The sequence below is a fragment of the Formica exsecta genome, unplaced genomic scaffold (assembly GCF_003651465.1).
Source record: "Formica exsecta isolate Colony F162 unplaced genomic scaffold, ASM365146v1 scaffold2, whole genome shotgun sequence".
NCBI lineage: Eukaryota > Metazoa > Arthropoda > Insecta > Hymenoptera > Formicidae > Formica > Formica exsecta.
In genome coordinates this window covers 4,063,185-4,082,537 of record NW_021849297.1, presented here as the reverse complement: position 1 = coordinate 4,082,537, position 19,353 = coordinate 4,063,185, and the positions used below count along the sequence as shown (strand labels likewise).

Here is a 19,353-nt window from a genome sequence, read left to right as displayed (position 1 = left end):
AGTGGCAAAGAAACAACTGTGTTAAATTCTAATATTGATGACGAATCGGCAGATTGTTATGTTATGTTAGATTCGGAAAAGTTGGAGCTTGTAAAAGAATTAAATAGGATTATTTGCGATCTTGTTGTGATGTTAAAATCGTTTCGCTTCAAGGAGCATACAGAGTCCTTAGATATTACAATATGCATATTATTGGATATTACTAGACTAGAGATGTATATTAAGTCTCACAACAATTATGGTCTAACATCATTGTCTCAGAATGCATTTACAGCTTTGCAAGAACTATGCAGTAGTAATCATGGCACTGTTGCCATGACTATAATGTTAATAGCGCAGTACATACTGCCCGATCTGTTATTTCAACATACAAATGTGCAACCAAAGTCTATTATCATTATGCATGAGACAGTTATGTATTTTTTAAAAAGTTTGTTGGAAATTCACAAGACAGAAACAACGCAGGCAATTATAACTTTAATACATCAATTGATGGTGAAATGTCCAGAAAGGTCAGAGGGTCGCCAAAGGCAAGCAGCTGTTATAATAAAACTGTTAAATATATGTAATATGAACATTATAATAACGATTTTGAAAGATATAATATTATTTTCACACAATGGTAAGGTATCTTATAGACTATTCGCACAAGAAATCATAGGAAAGCTTTTGACGGAATTTTTTTTATCGAATAACGATCTAAACGAAAATATGAAAATAAAGATGAGAAGAATTTTAGTAGCTGTTGTATCGTCCCGTTGTATGGATCAGTCAATCTTGGTAAGAGGAAAAGCCATGGCCACATTTGCTTCTTTTTCTGATTGCAACAATGATACCGATAAAATGATTCTTGAAAGCATATTTGAAACTTCAGCCTCGGATAAACCGTTTCCTATGCTCGACGAGTTGGAAAAAGCGTTGTCGCAGGACATTGATCCGTTACCAGGATCAAATATTGTTGTTGCGATGTTACTGGACAGAGTTAATGACGAACGCGCGCTAGTTCAACGAAGCGCTCTGAAGATTCTAAGAAATTTATCCATCATGTTCCCAGCGCTTACAGACAAGACGATGCATGTGATAAGCGATCGTTGCAGGGATCCCACCTTGACTGTACGTCAATTCGCGGTGCATGTTTTTTCAGACATTTTAGAACAATTCCCTCATAATTTGAGTCTCCTCGACGAATGGACACAGGCTGTTGTACCGCAGATATACGATATCGAAGTTAAAGTACAAGAAAAGGTATTGGAATGTTTGGGAAACGTGTTGTTAAATAGGATAATGAAAGCCTCTACATATATTCCGGATGCTGCGAATAATCTGCCGTGGAGAGTGTTAGAGAAATTGAGTAACATGAGAATGAGAAAGCATTTATCCAAAGCTTGCGGTCTGTGGATCAAGAATGGCGTTATTACAAACTCTGTGATATCGAATTTACAATCGCACATCGGTACAGGTAATAACATAGGCGCGTGGATACTGTTAGCGGCTCTAGCTGAGAATATGAAGATTCCGACTATAGATAAATATATCGCAAATTATAAGGAAATAATCCAGAAGAACGATTACTATGCGAGTTTGGTTCTGCATGTTTTGAGGCACGCGTGGTCTGTTTTAGATCGTGATTGCCTCGAGGATCTCCATCAGTATCTCTACAAATGTATTTGCCGCTTTGAGATCACGTTCAACTTAATCAGCATTTGCCTGGATATTCTGAGCGCCGTACTACGATATTTGCATGTCGAAAAGAGTAGTCAATTGATGGAAACGAATATGCTGGAACTAATGAAGCTATCAGAGGCGGAGATTCAAGATTTAAGACAGGAAGAAAGTAGAAGTCTTACGCAAGAAACACTTAAAATAAGAGCTATATGTACATTGGGTCACGCGTCGCTTTTGTGTACCAACAAGATTTCGTTGTCAACTTTACGAGCTCTAGAACAATTGTTGCTACAATGGGAATTGTTGCCAGAGGCTGCGAAAGAGACGAAGAATCTGCAGGCATCCGCGGTAGTCATTCTTTGTCAGCAAGCGCTGAGAGATCGCGAAATCGCAAAAGAAGTCACGCCGATATTAGGTAATTTAATGCGCCAAGAAACAAATCCGGATTCGCCGATAAAGACCGCAGTCAAGATAAACGCCGCGAAAGCATTGGCTGATATTTGTGTGAGATTTACCGATCTAGTGGAACCGTATTTGCCTGACATGTGCATTAGCATGAAGGATTCGAATCCGGGTGTGAGAGAAGCCATAGTTGTGATATTTATTCAACTGCTGCTGGAGGATTTTATAAAGATGAAGGGACCATTCTTTTTTCACATATTGACGATGCTGTCCGATGCGGATAATATGATACGCGAACTGACGATCTTCCTAGTGGAAGAAAAACTCCTAACGAAGAATAAGACTTTAATTTTCAAGCAATTCCTCGAGAGTATATATCATTACAACAATTATCGGTCCCATAGTGTGTTCTGTGGTCACAGAATGAGCGATCGAGAGAAGAAACTATTGACGTTACCTGGAAGGTTGAATCAAGACAAGCGTAACATTATTTATGAATTTATGCTGGAACATTTAGATGCGTCGGCGAAACTTAAATTGATTATGAAATTAACCAGGAATATATTTGGTGAAATATGTGACCATGATTCCATTGACGTTACAACAGAGGAGGGGGCATGTGTCTTGAAGGATACAGTGTTCATAATCGGTAATAACCGTTTGCAACTATCGTCCTTCAGTGAGAAGCAAAAGGGTGATACATCGGAGCTCGAGGAAACTCCTAACACGTCAAATAATAACGCGGCGAATGTTATCATAGCGGCGATAAAGAAGCACAATTTAGACAATTTGTTACCTACGTTAATTACGCTGAAAAAAAAACTTGCCGTTTTGAAGTCTTGCTTGGAAGATGATGTGGAGAATCTGCTATTCAAGATCTACTCGGAATACGACGAAGAGCAGTTACTTGGTATGTTAAATGAATATCCTGAATTGGAAAAAGAAATGGATCATTATCAACGGTATGTATTTGTCTATAAATGAATTTATAAATCTTCCTTTATGTACACAATGAGATAATATAATGTTTCAGGAAACTGAAAGACAAAGCCGTTTCAGAGAGCGATAATAGTAGGAGCGCTAATTCATCATCTATTATAAATCACAGGGATAATTCGGAATTATTGAATCTATGCAGGCGATCGATGCCCAAAATTCTACTCCATCGTCTTTCACCTTCGATGATAATGCATTACAAGAACAGATCGGTAGATTCTAATATTTGCTTGCAGCAACTCACAACACCTTACGACGATACGTTAGATACAAATCCGTCGGCACATCTGGAAAGATTATTGTCGATACAAACGCCACCTCCAGAGCCAAACCTTGTTTCCAGTACTCCTATATCGATTCGAAATTCGTATCGTAGCGATTCTTTCACGCCAAGATTACATAGATCCTCGAGTGAGCGAGAAATATCACCAGAATGTACTCCTCGGCGTAAATTTTTTAAGAAATAGGATGAAACCCAATGGTGTGATTTTGTTCGGTACGAACGCGCGCCATGAGAGAGAATTGTCTAGGAGTTATTTCATGTACAAATCTACCTACCTCGTAACTTTTGCTGCACGCGAAAAGCCGTCTGCGAGATCGTACTCGTGCGCGTCTCCAGTTCTTTTTGTATGTCTGTAAATGCATATGTATAAATATACATATATATAAATTTAGATTTATACTATTATTTTATGGTTATTGCCACTTACCCTTATTCGTGTGCGATAGAATATTATTGTGCAAGTCTTTTACAATAGAAACATTTTTGTCTATAAGCTGGATCAGCATGCGTATTTCTTCGACCTAACACAATGCATATCTTTATTACGAGATAAATGATTTTAATATTTATACGTACTTCGTCGAGCAATTCCCTCAGCTTTTTATTTTGGGCTATTTGAAGGTGTACTTCTTGCAAGAACCCTTTGCCAAAGGTGCTGCTGTTACTTCGGCTCTGAAAAAATTAGTACATTATTTGATAATTTCATAGGTTTGCCGTTTAAAGGCTATTTCGATTAAACTCCGATTAAATTAATCGACGATTACTTTAACTAGCAGAATTGCTCAAATTTCTAACTATGAAATTCGTAATTCCTAATCTAATTTTTTTCCATGTCGCAAGCAACAAAATTAATAATTTTATCCATATATGCGTGTATATATCAATAAAATATTATAGATATTACTTGATAAGTTAATCGGCGATCGCAAGTTAATCGGAGTTTACACAAAGTGGCCTTAAATTATATAAATAACTGCGAAAAAGTATAGTAATGAATTCTGAATATCGATTTTTTAAAGCGATATTTCTTTCTTTGTCACAACTTTATTTGCACACATGATTCATACATGACCGCATTTTTTGGAACAATGTACATGACTGATTATTTCAAGCTATACTTTTCGATAAATTTCTAATAATTTATAGAAAAAAAGAAGAGTACTAACGGCACGCAAATCGGGCATACGATCACGAATCATGATGAGTATTCCTTCAGAATCGGTATATAACTGATAATTTTGTGAGCAAAATACATGCGATGTTTCGTTATCTCTCTTATCAGTGCACTATGGATATCGCATAAAATCCTTCTCAGTTGACTTCGTAACTCGTAGTCGAACGTATTGACGATAAATACCGTCGAAAGTGTGACTCCTTTTGACTGAAATGCGTGGCACGCTTCTAGAGTAAAGTACAGTGTTATAAGTGGAAGGTACTTTACATCTGAAATGAAATAGGAAATGGGCACTTGACAGCTGTGTGCTGCAAGGCCGATGATTAAAGCAATTACAATTGCGCGTTTCTAATTTATTAATTCATTAATACTGCAAACAAAGTAATGTAATACATATATCGATTGTAAATACTATCATTTATTTAAGTAAAGTTAAGAGAAAGAGAGAGAGAAAAAACGAAATGTATTCACACAGAAATTTTTTTTCTTCTTTTCAAAAAAACAGCAGTAATATTCTTATTTAAAATAAAACTTGATAAGCCGATTATTTATTTTGCTTATAAAAATAATCTACAAAATTATTTATACTTATATATAATGCATATATTTAAGAATTTTGTGAAATTAAGATGCGAATTTAAGATATCAGACAAGAGAAAAAAGTGAGAAAAATGAAAATATATATCTTAATATATATGTATATAATGATAACATTTACAGAGGAGAAAAAACAAGATAGAGAAATTATAACATGTAATATGTATAATTTTTAATTTTTAAACGAAATAATAAGTTATTTTTATTAATTTAATTAGAATTATTTAATTTGTAAAATAAAAAATTACTTTTCTTAATTATTAATTAAAAAGCCAAATAGATTTTGTTATTAATTAAAGATATGGACATAACTTGCTACATTGCATTAATTCCAGTTTTTTGTTATAGTATCACTATCATAGAATTAATAAAAATTATTCAGTTTATTCAAACATAATGTTAGCCTGAAATATAATTTTAATTTATGATCTATGTGCTATGTGAATTATTCTGTGATAAATACAACAAAATATAAATATTAATACAGTAATAATTATATACATATGTATATATCTCATATATATATAAATTTATGTAATAAATACACATAATATATTTCTCGTGAAGGAACAATAATATCAATCCTACTTTATAACGAAATATATTTGTAATGTATATAACTTTTATATATCATTAGCGATAACTGCTTTCTTTATAAAGTTATTTATTAATTTTTCGCACTTTTTCATCAACAATAACAATAATTACAACTAATGAACCGAGTGCTATGTGTTAGGAAGACGGGAAGAGTACTTATTACTTTCCCATAAAGCTAAAATTATTACAAAATATTTAAATATATTGAAGTGTTCAAATATCACACTTGTAATCTATTTATTTTGGTAAGAAAATTATTTGTTGATAATTGAGATGTATATGTATGCGCTGAACTGTTGCAGTTTTTTGCAGAACATTGTCCGGTGCATCGATATATTCGTATTTTAATAAAATGTATTATAAACAAATATGACAACTATAACCTTATCGTCTTGCACATCCCTCTTATGTAATAGATAGAAGATCTTATAGAATAATAGAACAATAAAAAATATGTGTTTCAAGGCAAATCAGTCAGTCTTTGAAACTCATCAGTTTCGATAAATCTCAATATCTCTTTTCTGGTAATTATGCTCCAGACTGCTGACAGACGTTGAATTTTCATAACATGAGATTATAGCTAATAAGTTTGAAAAATCTATGGTATATGTTTTAGATGCGTTATACATACTGCAAAATACAGAAAGAAACAGATCTATCATCTTTCGGCGTTTATAACATTTTGGCCATACTATATTTACAGTAGAAAATGTATTAAAATATTTTTACTGGGATATTTACCACAGAATGGAACGGTATCGTGATTATATACACTACCTAACAATTGATCTGTTCGTTTCAATTGCACTTTTTACATTATTTTCTCTACTTAAAATCAAATTGGCATACATTCAGGTTTCGGAGAAAAATAGAGCAATTAAAATAAACAGACCTAATCACTCTCTTATAAAGACGGATTTCTGCTCGCTCACAATCTCTATTGATATAATCGACTTATTTATGCTTGTCAGTGTGTTCACTCATATTATTACGTGAAACTAAACTTCTTTTCATTGTCTCATACTTGGCATGTTTAGCGATCATCATTAATATCACTTATGTAATATAGAGCAGTGTACCAAAAAGTAACTTAGTTTTATTTTCAGTGTCAATAAGAGTTTTATTAACAATAAGAGAATAACAAATATTATACGCTCACATTAAAAATGCTCGCATATTTTTTTCTCAAAAAATATATAACAGATATATCCTTTAATAAAATATATATAACAAAATAATAAAATAATTTTTTAAATATAACATTATAAGATTCTCTTACCAGTAATAGAACTCTTATGGAGACACAGATTATGTCGAGCTATTTTTTTCGCATTGCTCTGGTGTGTCTATCCTGCTTAGAAATATTTGAGCCGAACGATATCTCGAGATTCTCGATATAAATAATATCGAAATAGAGGAGAAAGTATCGTTAACAGGATGCGGTTCGCACTCTCACTTTATCCCTTAGGTAATTGGCGACCTGCGTTTGCGAATGCCTGACGGCCAGTTGAAGCGGCGTGATGCCCTCCTGATTTACGAGCAAAGGATCTGCCCCCGCTCCCACGAGCTGCCTCGCGACTGTCATGTGTCCCGTCAAGGCTGCAGCGTGCAGTGCACTTTCGCCATTCTCAAAACAATAAAGAATGTTAGTCATTCCTTACATATAATATGCTTTATGAATAGCATTTTAGATATCATATACATACATATATATAATTGTATTATATCATATATAGAGATATATCTCTCGCCTTCTCTCATGTATATCTACAACTATGTTTTTAATTGTGGAATTTTAGATCGTTTAAAATAGACTGTCGTCGTTAGATAAGGCTACTTTGCAAAAATGCTTAATTGTTACTTTTTTTTTAAATATTTATGCTGAGACTTACCGGAAGTACGCCAAGCGAGGGACGATACTTGAGCAGCTCGCCGATGACGGCGGTGTGACCTTTGTGGGCGGCTTTGAAAAGCGGAGTCGCGCCGTCCTATAAGAGCAGATTATTCGTGGTGACATAACACAGCTCGGTTTCTGCAATATATGGAAAACGTGACGAAGGTTCTCGAAACGCAAGACTTACGTGTCTAGTGGCGTCGACTTTGGCGCCGGCTTTCAACAGCCTTCTAACGATATGATCGTGTCCCATTTGCGACGCGATCCAGAGAGGCGTGGCACCGTCTGTTCTCGCCGCGTCCGTCTTCGCCCCACGGTCCAGAAGAACCTCCAGAATACGAAGATGACCGTTCTGGGCGGCGATAAACAGTGCTGTGGCGCCGTCCTAACAAGCCATAATTAATTCTTAACTTTTGTATATTAATGTCGCACCGTTGTCTCAAACACATATGATAGTAACGTTTTCGACCGAGTTGAATCGCTCTGATAGCGATAAACTTCAATTTTATAAATTCTTATTGAATACTCTTATTGTATAAAAAATAATTCAAATTGCCGAAGAAATTTATATCTCAACTTGAGAGAGATTTATATTCGATAAAAAACTTGAAAGATTTACATTTGATAAAATAATTATTTATCTCTAGAAATCTAAAGCTATTCGTAAAGATAGATTTTTAAATTAGTTGAAGTCACTCACCGCGAATACGTTATGAGAAACATAAGTAATTGACGAGTTTAACAGAGCTTGACGAAAATCAATTAAAGTATAACGCTGATAAATTATTACCCTCTTATTTTCTCATGCTCGATGTATAAAATTTTATCGGTATGAAGAGAATAATTCTGCTCTCTTACTTTCATATGAGCGTTCGGATTGGCACCTCTCTCTATCAAGCCCTCCACCACGTCTAGATGACCGTATTGACATGCGACGAACAACGGCGTGCCCCCATCCTGAAATCCACGTGGAATAAATTGGTGTTTAAAGAGCATCGAGATCTCGTTTACACGCCGTTGCCTCTCACTTACTATACTGCACGAATCCACGATCGCGCCGTGCTCCAGAAGTAGACTCGCGATGTCCATGTAACCGCCCTGGGCGGCGAAAAACAAAGCCGTTGTCCCAGTCTGCAAAAACAATATAAACATTATTACATTATATGCCATATATATGATTATACTGTCATAGATATCATATTTTTAATATTTTTTGAGAGGAGACAATTTTTTATATTCACTAAAAAAATAAAAATAAAATTATGTAAATCTAGACGGATGTATCTTATAATTTTATGGGAAGAAAAATTTTTTCTGTGATGATTTCTCGATTTCTCTATTTAAGGATAATTTATTTATTATATATATATTTCTGTTTTAAATAAATATCATAGAGAGAGTATTTTCTTCTCTCTCTTCCTCGAGTATTGAGATACTCGAGTTAAGTGGACTACTCCATCTAATTGTAAGTCCAAAGTGGAGTTTGTAAAGTCGCGAAACTCTTAGCGATACGTAACAGTTTCTATATGCAGATAAGCACGATGATAGCGCTAACACATTGAATATGACTAGACCATCGTTCTGATCGGCGAGACGAGACGAGAGAAGAAAGAGGGGATCGATAATATAAGGCCTTATCTACGAAAGATGTGTTCCTTATAATAGAACATCATTTGCAATTATTAATCAATTCGTCGATCGTACATAATACGATTGTACTGAAATTTCGCAGTCTTTAACTATCGATTTCTATGAAGCACCGTAACGCCGTTTTACAATACAACGTACGCGGACCTGTCCTTCACCTAATTTAAGATAATGACTCGCGTTATAAAGCGTGACTATCCGCTACATGAAGCACATGTCGTGCTCGCGCGCGAAGCAGTAAATTTTCGAAACTCTCATCGATATCGAAATACAATCGGAGTTTCTGGTTTATTTCGAGATACGAACTTCGATATTACATGACGAAGCAATTAGAATCCGGCGTTACGCTTTCACGAAGGAGCATAAATTCTTTGGGGAAGGAGAAGGAAGGAATACGATTTCGATCCTATAAGCGCGCGGAAAGAAATAAGGTGAAAAGTAAAGTAGAAACGAGAAACGGCACGAGATATTAGTAAATTGCCAAATTTACACAGTGCTCTTTCAAATAAGCGCAGCAAGATTTGACACGCTTCTTGAAAGCAATCTGAGAAAGAAAATTAAATCACTCTTTTTTTACAACACGAGCGCAGAGTTCTTAAGATTTCTTAAAATATTTCTTAAAATTATTCGGGCAATAATACCGTCCGAATTAATATTAGGATAAATTATATTTCCAAATTTCTCGTCGTGATGCGTAACATAACTCTTTCATCAAAAGATTTCTTTGTGATAGAATTAATTTAAGAATTAATTTAAAATCTTTTCAATAATACATCTTAATTGTAACAAAATTTATTTATAAAAGATTCCTTATATATATTTCATGTTACCTAAATCTGACTCGAAGAAAAAGTAATACAAATTGCAACAGAGTTCATCCCCCTCTTATCTACATTTTTATTTTACTATACGGATTTAATTTCTACAGATATTATAACTTTTTAATCTCATGATTTATTTTGACGTCTCCTTTGTACAGATCTTATAGGCCCATGCCTAAATAAATATAACCCGTCGTGAGTAAAATGTACTTTCACTGCCATAAAAGCTTCTCTTGGAACGACAAGTTCTCGTAGCTTTATCCTGTTTTTCTACTTTTCTCTTTCTGAAAAATGAGATTAAACATTTTTTAAAAACTTTAATTTGCGAGGTATGTGGCGCATTTTTTTGTTTGGTATTAACATTATTTTTAATGAGAAAGGAAGAGATTAAAATCTCTCTTGTGTAGATGTTCTTCCTCCTACATTCTTGATCGCGCTTATCTTTCGGAGTTCTGCTCTCCTGCGCACTCCATTTGCAAGGCGCGGTGAACTTTATTTTCTTTTTTGCAACTTGCAGAGCGGATTCCCCTGTCTGGAAATGGGCCGCGCGGGTGCATGCAACGAGCATGGAGTTACATGTGCCGCGATGCGTGGCGAACGAAGCGGGGGACATACCTATCCATTACTAAACCGCAGAAATTCTATAACGCGACGATCGCAACCTGTCATGTCTGGCGGTAAAAGTCGAGGCGACACGTTTCTTTCGCTTCGACTGTCAGTGCAATCATGCGTAAGGAGGCACTCGCAGAAATATTCAATCAACCTGACGGATCAAATGCACGATGATATATATATCTGAAATTGTTAAATTAAAATAATTGAATTATTTTTATTTAAAACGTTGAACAAAATTTTAAAATTAAATCGATATCTTGGAAGGCTCAAAAATTCTTTTTTCTGATTTGTGTTATCTACAAAAAGTTATATAAGCGATAAATATATGCTAAAAGAGATAATACATAAAAATATTTAAAAATAGTTTTTATAAGAATGAGCTTAGTTAGAGTATCTTAGTAATCTAACATAAGTAAATTCCTTTTTATATGCATATAAATTTTGAGCGTTTTTTGTAAGAATAATATAAATATTTGCAAAAAAAATGTAATATTTTAATCGGTCAAAAATTAGAACTGATTGTCAGAGATAAATCCGATGTAAGATACGAATTGAAGATCTCATTGTACTCCAGAGATGTCTGCTGAATCAGTCACGGCATGTGTGCATAGCGGTATCGCGTTTTATAGCTTACAAATGCAAATTCCGCCGATTGTACATCGGTCCCAAGTGGGACAACAAAAGGTCAGTTATTTTCGTTTCGCAAGAGCGCGGGGCGTCAAGTTCAATTAATTCACCGGAAAATGGTCGAAAGATAATCAGAATAATAAATGGCGCGTGATACTCTCACTGGATGAGATTAAACTTGATCGATTATTAAATACAATTTTGATCGATGCCTTATATTACAGAATCGCTTCAATTAACGTTCGTTCATGGTGTGATGTTTGCAGCGCGCGACTACCTACCTACCTACCTATAATTTATGAGACTGTCGGACGACCTAGCGATGTCATTCACCCTTGCCAGTATTGTCCATTTTTAGACGATCAATAATCGCGCATAGAAAATTTTTAGATGATACATCTACAGAAGTTTCTTCTTTTAACTTTTCTGCAGTACAATTGCGTATTAAAATTTAAAGTCACAATAAATGCCAAGTTAATGTGAACGAGAAAAAGATTAAATAGCATAATTAAACGTTACATTTATTCAAAAGATATTGATGATTGATTGCCAAAGATTCGCAAAAGATTTGGCAAATAAAATTTTATAAGATATTATATGTAAGAATTAAAAGAAATGTGTATATAATAAATAAAAAATTAAATTTTGGAAATATGATATATTCATTTCCTTCTTATTGAATTTCTTTCTAATGTTTCACGAATAACACATGAGCACTTTATGACATACATACGCACTCGTGCGATTTTTTAATTCTATATATTTATGATAGTACATCCGATAGAAAGAGAAAAAAAGTAAGAGGGTTAATAGATTATAAATACACAGTGTCAGCGATAATTCCTGAATTGCCACGTTACCGTTGTTGCATGTTTTACACTTTGCTATTAGAATCACGCGAACTTGCATTATAACACAGCGTTATAGCACAAACTCACGTGTGCTTCATTTAAGCAACCTTGAAATATTTTCTCTCCCTCTCTCCCTTTCTTTCATTTGATCCTAATAGCTCGTCTCTAGCTTTGCGAATATTTATATTACAAATCATTAAATATCCTCTCTCAGATTAGCGTTTTAGAATCAACAAGGAACAGCTATTAAAATTCCAAATTCTCTGCGGATTTTTTTCTAAATTTGAAAAGAAAAAAGCTTTACACATGATTTTTTTCGTAGATTAAAATTTTACGTTTAATTACTGTTCCTTCTAAACGATTTATTAACAGTTTACCACTATCATACGTGTACTACTGAGAAATTAATATGAAAATCGAAATAAGATATAATTACGTCTGTAAGTAACGGTCTTGAAATACCAGAGTATTAATTTAAAGAGGATCGCGTTTTCCAGCCAAGCTTGAAAATGATCCTGGATCTCGATCTGCTGATTGCATAAGATGACGAATACGTTTAACGGGTTTTTAAATAACGTTTGCGTAATTCTGTGCCGAGCGCAATGCCGCTCATCATCATCGTTTATACTCAATCTCAGGAAAGAAGCACGGATCATATATGATTAACTCCATCATTGAATGTTATACACTTCTATTTCCGTGAGCGCGTTTACTCGTATAACATTCTCTCGTTGTCGTGCCTAATAGTAATCGCATCAAGCGCGAGATTGGAGATCATCTAGAATCTGTTTTACACAAATCGCGAAGTGTTTGCGTTTTTGTGATTTTTTTTTTATAATAAAAAAAAAATAAGATAAAATATATCATAAGTTTTGAAATATTTTAGATCAGATTTTCTATGCTACAAAAAATAATTAAATAAATAACACTTACTGTAATGTAATTCACAAAAATTATAATATTGAAGGAAAAATCGTGAATTTTTACAATACACACACTTTCTATATCCTTTCACTCTTTTACTTCTTAAGATATACAGTGTAATGTCGTTTGGTTGAACGCTGGCAGTTTTGTCATCGATTTACATACAATGCCGTAATTTTAGGGTACACGAGACACCAAGGCAGAAAGAGAGAAGCGTGGGTTTAACGATAAATCTTCACGAGGCACTTAAAAAAGAAATGCCAGACAGCTTCCTGGTACTTCGCGTGACATGCTACGCGACGAGCTTTTTATGTCTCGCGCTGAGACTTTTTACATGCGTTTAAAAAAGGTACAACACGTTGCAAGGGGCATAGCACTCCAGGAAGTTTTACAAATTCTATTTCGAGAAACAACGAAAAAATAAGTAAAATTATATTCTTAATAAAAAGGTTGTCGAATTTGAGTTTCTTTAGAAAAGACAGAATTTTCAACGAATCTCAATTTTTTCTTATTGTTAGTGAAAGTGTCAGGCATTGTTACATTTTACAAATGAGTAACTTCTCACAGATTAAGTTTCTAGAATAGAAATATTGTAGAAATCTCTCTTTCTCTCTCTCTCTCTTTCTCGCGTGCTATTTAATATAAAAAGAATTACATTAACATATTTTAATTTAAATAATTTGATTATCAAGATACTTGATATAAAAAACTAAGAAGATATGAAAAAATTATAAACTGCGATTAAATTTTTGCTATGACAAAAAAAATCAATTGATCAGAGAATTAATTTCACAATGCTTATCACATGTTATTCATGATACATCTTAAATATTCCTTTCTTTAATTGCAATTGGCATGCAATCTTAAGACTGCTCAATACCGGTTTTGATAAAAATAACGATGATGTCTATATGAAAGGAACAGAATAACGCATAATCCTGAAGATATAAGATATAATGGAACATCTCCCTGCTTTTTCCAGCGTTATAGATCAAAGATAATAAGTGTGGTAAAATAACAGCTAAATGCCTCATCACCATGTCATCACGTCATTATAACTGTTTTATAGTTGTAGCTACAGATTACACCTTATAATCTTATACATTTTGCAACAATTATAAAATAAATACTCCAAATTGCACACGATTTGCTCGATGATACGCTTTTGTAGATAGATTTTTTTGTACACAAAGTGTAACAGAATCTTCAGAATATCGCTTATCTCATAAATGACTATCTCGTATGATCTTGGTAAGAGATAATCAATGCTTGACATAGATAAATTGTTTGATAACACTCTTGTTACAATCAATAATAGCGATAAACATAAAAAAATATTAAATAAATTAATCATATAAAATACTTCATAATAATTAATAAATTAATCAAAAAATGAATAATTAAAAAATATTTTAAAATAGACGAGTTATATATTCTCTTTCGTCTATGCTAAACATAGATTTTTAGTCATATAGAATGAGATGATGAACGCGCTCGTGCTATTACGTACTCGCGAGAAGAATTTCATTCATTCTTTTTCAGATCGTTCGATAAAAACTTTGTCGTAAGATCAAGATTTACCAGTCTTTTGGCATTAGAATCCGCTCCTTGGTGTAACAGTTCGGTCACGGCGTCGATATGGCCACCGGCGGCAGCTAAAATTAAAGGTGTCGTGCCATCCTGAAAGAAAATGACCTCATTTACAAAACTTAACGCTTGTTACGAAGATTCAATTGGTCACGAAAACTTTCCTCTACCGGTGAACGTTACCGGCGAATGTATGCCGCCATACATTTTCTAATCGATCCTCACGAGCTATCAAGATATAAGCTAAATGTCCCGAGTCTATTAACGCAATTAGCGCGTAGTATGTATAACGTAGTATATATAACAATGATAATACGTCAAAGTAGCAATTATTTCTTCGTAAAAAAATATCATAGCTGAAAAAAATCGATGTTTTACTTTCTAGATATAATTAAAGACCTCATTATTTGTGTAAATTATAAAAAATCTCATAAAATAAATCTTACAAGTGTATTCTTTACATTTATAATATCCTATTTTTACATCAAACTCGTCGGATATCTCGTTAAGCTATAAATAATACGAAGATTCGCGAAATGGTATTCGATTGGAATTTCGAACGAACAGAAAGTATATTATTATGCTTGCCGGCTTAACAAAATCATGACTCGATTCGATCCTGACAGTGACACGATTTCATTCGGATGAGCTCGCTGGTAAAACGCGTTTGGCTTCCAGGTCGAAAAGTGGCACGATTAGTGTCCGCGCGTGATCTAATAAACCACTTTCCAGAAGAGTACAACGTTACTCGCGCGTTGCTCGCTCTTCATCATCATTTGCATAATGAACCAACTGACAACGAGGAGAGAAAATCGTCGCTTTTACCGCGGAATTGTCGGTTTATTGTAACATTATTCGCTATTTCAATCAGAAAACGCGAGCTTCGATTTACTTGATTTCCGACATCATATGCATTTCTAGGCAAATTCATATGACTTTGAAATAATCAAACCAATATTGGCTTCAAGCTAATTAAACCGATATTTAATTATCAGATCGTAATCAAAAACTGCGTTTCATAAAGGGCCCAAGCTAGTATATCTTTAAAAAGGAGAATTCAATCTAAAGAAAAAATTTAGTGTGCCTGTCCCGAGTATTCTATTTCGATTGTTGCAAAACTTTTCCGATCGCTTAGTGAACTTTCTGAAAAGAACAAAATTATATAATGTTATTGACCTTGTCCTTGCAATCGACGTGGACGCGTCCGGAGTCCAATAAAATACGGAGACGCTTGGCATCCCCACGTGCCGCCGCCAGATGCAGCTCCACATCCCAAGGCGACTCCTTCTAGAAAAAAAAAACAAAAAAAAAAAAACAAGTTAATGAACATGCTAATGAAATTCTCATTTCCTTGAACTTACGTAAGGTAGTTACAGTTGGAAAGAATTACGACCTATACAACTGCTCAGAAAATATCTAAAAGTTCATCTTAATTCGTTTCATGAATATATCGTAATCATTAAAGTTATAACGGATATAAAATTCGAGAGCCCAATACGATAACGTTGTATAATCCATCTTCTTGGAAAAATTAAAATTAATTAATCAATAAAGAGTAAACTTAGGAAGATATTAAAAATCTTAAAAAATTATAAGAAAGTTTAATACAAATTTTAGATAATTTTAAATTCTTTAGATTCTTACTAGAGGGAAATTATTCAATTGATTGACTTCGATCATTTTGACATGTTTTCAATACGTATTTTCATCAAAAGATATTTTCGTATACATCCGAGCCAACTCCGCATCGAAATAACGAGGACAAACATTTCCATACCAAATTCGATCTGGAATGTAACATAAATAATGGACATATATACTAGAATATTAATGTAACCGCGTGAATATGCATATGGCTTGTCGGGACCATCCAAGTCACAAATATATTTTTAGCTCCTCCATAATCTCAAAAAAAAAATGCTCCCGATCGTCTTCATTCACGCGATTTTAACGCAAACGCATTTTTCAGCGCAAATATCCTCGCAGTTTTTCGATGATGATCAAAATTCGATCCCCGCTTTCGACTGTTTACGAGATAACTCGATCGTGAATTATCTCATAAACAACTTTTAAGGAGAGAGGAAGGAAACATCCCGTGGAATATCGAGAATGTATTCGTGTTACTCTCGAGGTTTGTTCGTATCGAGCCATTCTCACGGATTTATGATTTAATAAAACTTTTGCTCCGAAATATTTGGAAGAATTCTACGAACAGGAAAAAAATGGATTTGTAAAAACGACATACATATCTGTAACTTTACTCGTTCATCTGTTACCGATTCTGCGCGTGTCACGGATTACAAATGTAAAATTGCAAAATGCGTTACCGTTGAGTTGTACTTAATGACGCGGAGAAGTCTTATTACAGGATTTTGCAACGATATACCGTGCACAATAACAAGTATGTCCTTTGGATATATAGGATGCAAGAGACGAATCCTGACATTAAAATACTTTCATTTCAAACATTTCCATGATATTGAATGATATGGTGTGATTAATCTTTATATAATCTTTTTTATAAAGAGAAATATAGAAATGTGTCTCGAAAAATTAATACAGCTTTATTCAAAATTTATAAATACCAACAGATATTTTGAAGAAAAATGTAAAGATATTTTTGTTTCAAAATTTTTATGATTGTCAATCGCGAATTCGTCGAGAAATACGTTCGAAAAATCTGATGTAAATCTTATGTAACATCATGTGGAGATAAAGAATGCAAATTTAACTAGCTATTAAACGCTCGTACACGCACACACATTGACATCGGTGTGATCAGCTTTAGACCCTACATTCAGTATTATGTAATGTCACGAGAATAATATAACGTTAATATAATATTTATCTAATAAAGTCCAGTCATTAATTAAATATTGTTAATAGATTAAATTGTCTGATTTCCTTGAATTGTGCGATACTCCAATTGAAAATCGTCGCACATAATACGCAGTGCAGTCTATTTTAATCCCATTTTCTAAATTTAGTAAAAATATTAAATAATAAAAATCCTGATTTATTCTGCGATCAGTTTTCTGCGAAAATATCTGGACGAGGAAGTGGTTAAACGGCGCCTCGTGGCGCGACTATTTCGCCTTTCGTTTTTAATCGCACTCGCAGGTGCGCCCATTCATCGTCGAGAGAACCAGGAATAACGCGCTAATAAAAGATAAGACGTATATTCTTGCGGTATACATTTAACATATGTCATGTGCGTTTTACTCGAGTAACACGCGAATCGTGTTTGACGCACAGAATGAGAGATAACAATCAAAATACATATTTGGATCAATGGCTAATCGAAAAGAATTATTTCGCTTTTTCCTGGGAAAAACAACTGACTAATCAAAAGAAAAAATAAAAGCACAACGATAAACGATAAGATGACGACAATTATGAAGTTATACAATATACATGGAAAGCTCAATGTAGTAAAATGTTTATCCTTTTTACCATTACGTAATGATTGAAATTTGTTTAAATTTCTTCAAATTTTAGATTCGAGATTAGTATAAGAAAATAAATAACATATACTAAATATATTACCATTTTACTGTGTGATTTTCATTCGAGACAATGTATATTAAAATAAGAATACTAGTTTAATATATAAATGTTAATCCTGCTAAATTTAATTTACAATAACACACTGGGAGAATGTGAAAAATGTGCATTTTAAACCTTCCTTTGTATGTATATCGTCGCCCTTATGTCAAAATCACGAACGTGCAAATGTTCTGTGCCACAATCACCAATGTTTAATATTTATTAAAGTATCAATGGTACATAATACTAATATTATTCATAGTGTAACAAATATTATTCATAGTGTTTGAATAATCTGAAGGAATTACAAGAATAAAACAAGATTTTTCGCAGCAAATTAAATTTTCAAATTGCAATAACTCAGCACTACAAAATTACACATTCGTGGTTTTGGCATAAAGGTGATGATATCTGATGCCAAGCGCTGAGGCATAAATGCACTTCGCAATTTTTTCGAGACAAACACGCGAAGCATCGAGATGGTTAGAGGAGAAAAATCTTTCTGCGGAAATCACGATGACATAAACCGCGAATCTCGGCGCTCTTCGCGACTCGTCGACACTCACCTTCATGGACATGTTGAACCCGCGGCCGGCCGTTGCGTGCCGATCAATTCACTCGTTACTCTTCCGCGGAAAACGCACGAGGTGCATCGCTCGTCCGGTCGTATGTATGTACGTACATACGTAACAAGCATATGTTCCGCATTCGCGCGCATTCGAACGCGATCGCCGACCGTCTATCCGGTGCGCAGCGCGCTCCGCTACTGAACGCGATTTTCTACCGCGGTTCGTTTTGTAGCACCACACGACCACACTCCGCTCGCCGGGATACCTTCGCTGGCACACACGCGACGCCGAACATTGTCGTTCCACAGACACGGATGACATCGAATCGTCCCCGCGAATTGCCCTGAATTGTGCCTCGATTGAACCCCGCGTTCTTCACGTAGCGGTTACCACGAATTCCCGCGCGATGGCAGCACCCTCCGGTGTTTTGACATGAAATAAGAAGAATATATAGAAGAGTAACTCTCATTTTTTCTTAGAAATCTACCTTGATCTACCTTCAATAATGATAACAGAAAAATATGAAATAGATTAATAAATTTTCTTTTATCATACTAA

The 19,353-nt window shown here is 34.3% G+C and overlaps 3 protein-coding genes across 4 annotated transcripts in view; 1 reads left to right on the top strand and 2 right to left on the bottom strand.

The window, feature by feature from the left end:
- The window catches only part of LOC115234389 (condensin-2 complex subunit D3-like), a 5,402-nt gene extending 1,668 nt beyond the window's left edge, over positions 1–3,734 (top strand). Inside the window, exons 2-3 of the mRNA XM_029805432.1 lie at positions 1–3,029; positions 3,101–3,734. Coding sequence (XP_029661292.1) covers positions 1–3,029; positions 3,101–3,530 — 3,459 coding nt within the window. The 3' untranslated portion in view covers positions 3,531–3,734. The remainder of the gene's footprint in view (positions 3,030–3,100) is intronic.
- Positions 1–4,975, bottom strand: part of LOC115234391 (syntaxin-1A-like) — an 8,611-nt gene extending 3,636 nt beyond the window's left edge. The window contains exons 1-4 of the mRNA XM_029805434.1: positions 4,513–4,975; positions 3,923–4,018; positions 3,774–3,867; positions 3,622–3,696 (exon numbers count right to left, since the gene is read on the bottom strand). Of these exons, the coding sequence (XP_029661294.1) occupies positions 3,622–3,696; positions 3,774–3,867; positions 3,923–4,018; positions 4,513–4,545 (298 nt within the window). The 5' untranslated portion in view covers positions 4,546–4,975. The remainder of the gene's footprint in view (positions 1–3,621; positions 3,697–3,773; positions 3,868–3,922; positions 4,019–4,512) is intronic.
- Positions 4,976–5,481: 506 nt separating this feature from the next.
- LOC115234313 (ankyrin repeat domain-containing protein 29) lies at positions 5,482–19,234 on the bottom strand. Of its 2 annotated transcripts, none has more exons than XM_029805304.1 (8): positions 18,793–19,234; positions 15,857–15,967; positions 14,675–14,773; positions 8,641–8,739; positions 8,467–8,565; positions 7,796–7,993; positions 7,607–7,702; positions 5,482–7,341 (listed from the first exon to the last, which is right to left on the bottom strand). In XM_029805304.1, the coding sequence occupies exons 1-8, from the start codon at positions 18,802–18,804 to the stop codon at positions 7,144–7,146; spliced, it is 912 nt and encodes a 303-aa protein (XP_029661164.1). In that variant the 5' UTR covers positions 18,805–19,234; the 3' UTR covers positions 5,482–7,143. The 2 variants fall into 2 exon arrangements, with proteins under 2 accessions (XP_029661164.1, XP_029661166.1); XM_029805306.1 differs by having other exon boundaries at positions 15,857–15,964; positions 18,793–19,233.
- Between the last annotated feature and the right edge of the window lie 119 nt (positions 19,235–19,353).

What these genes read in the sequence shown, in the direction of transcription:
- LOC115234313 (XM_029805304.1), bottom strand. An exon ending in TCGTGGATTCGTGCAGTATA is followed by an intron (nt 8,566 to 8,640) that starts GTAAGTGAGAGG and finishes CGTGGATTTCAG; the next exon opens with GATGGGGGCACGCCGTTGTT. An exon ending in CCTCGCTTGGCGTACTTCCG is followed by an intron (nt 7,342 to 7,606) that starts GTAAGTCTCAGC and finishes TATTGTTTTGAG; the next exon opens with AATGGCGAAAGTGCACTGCA.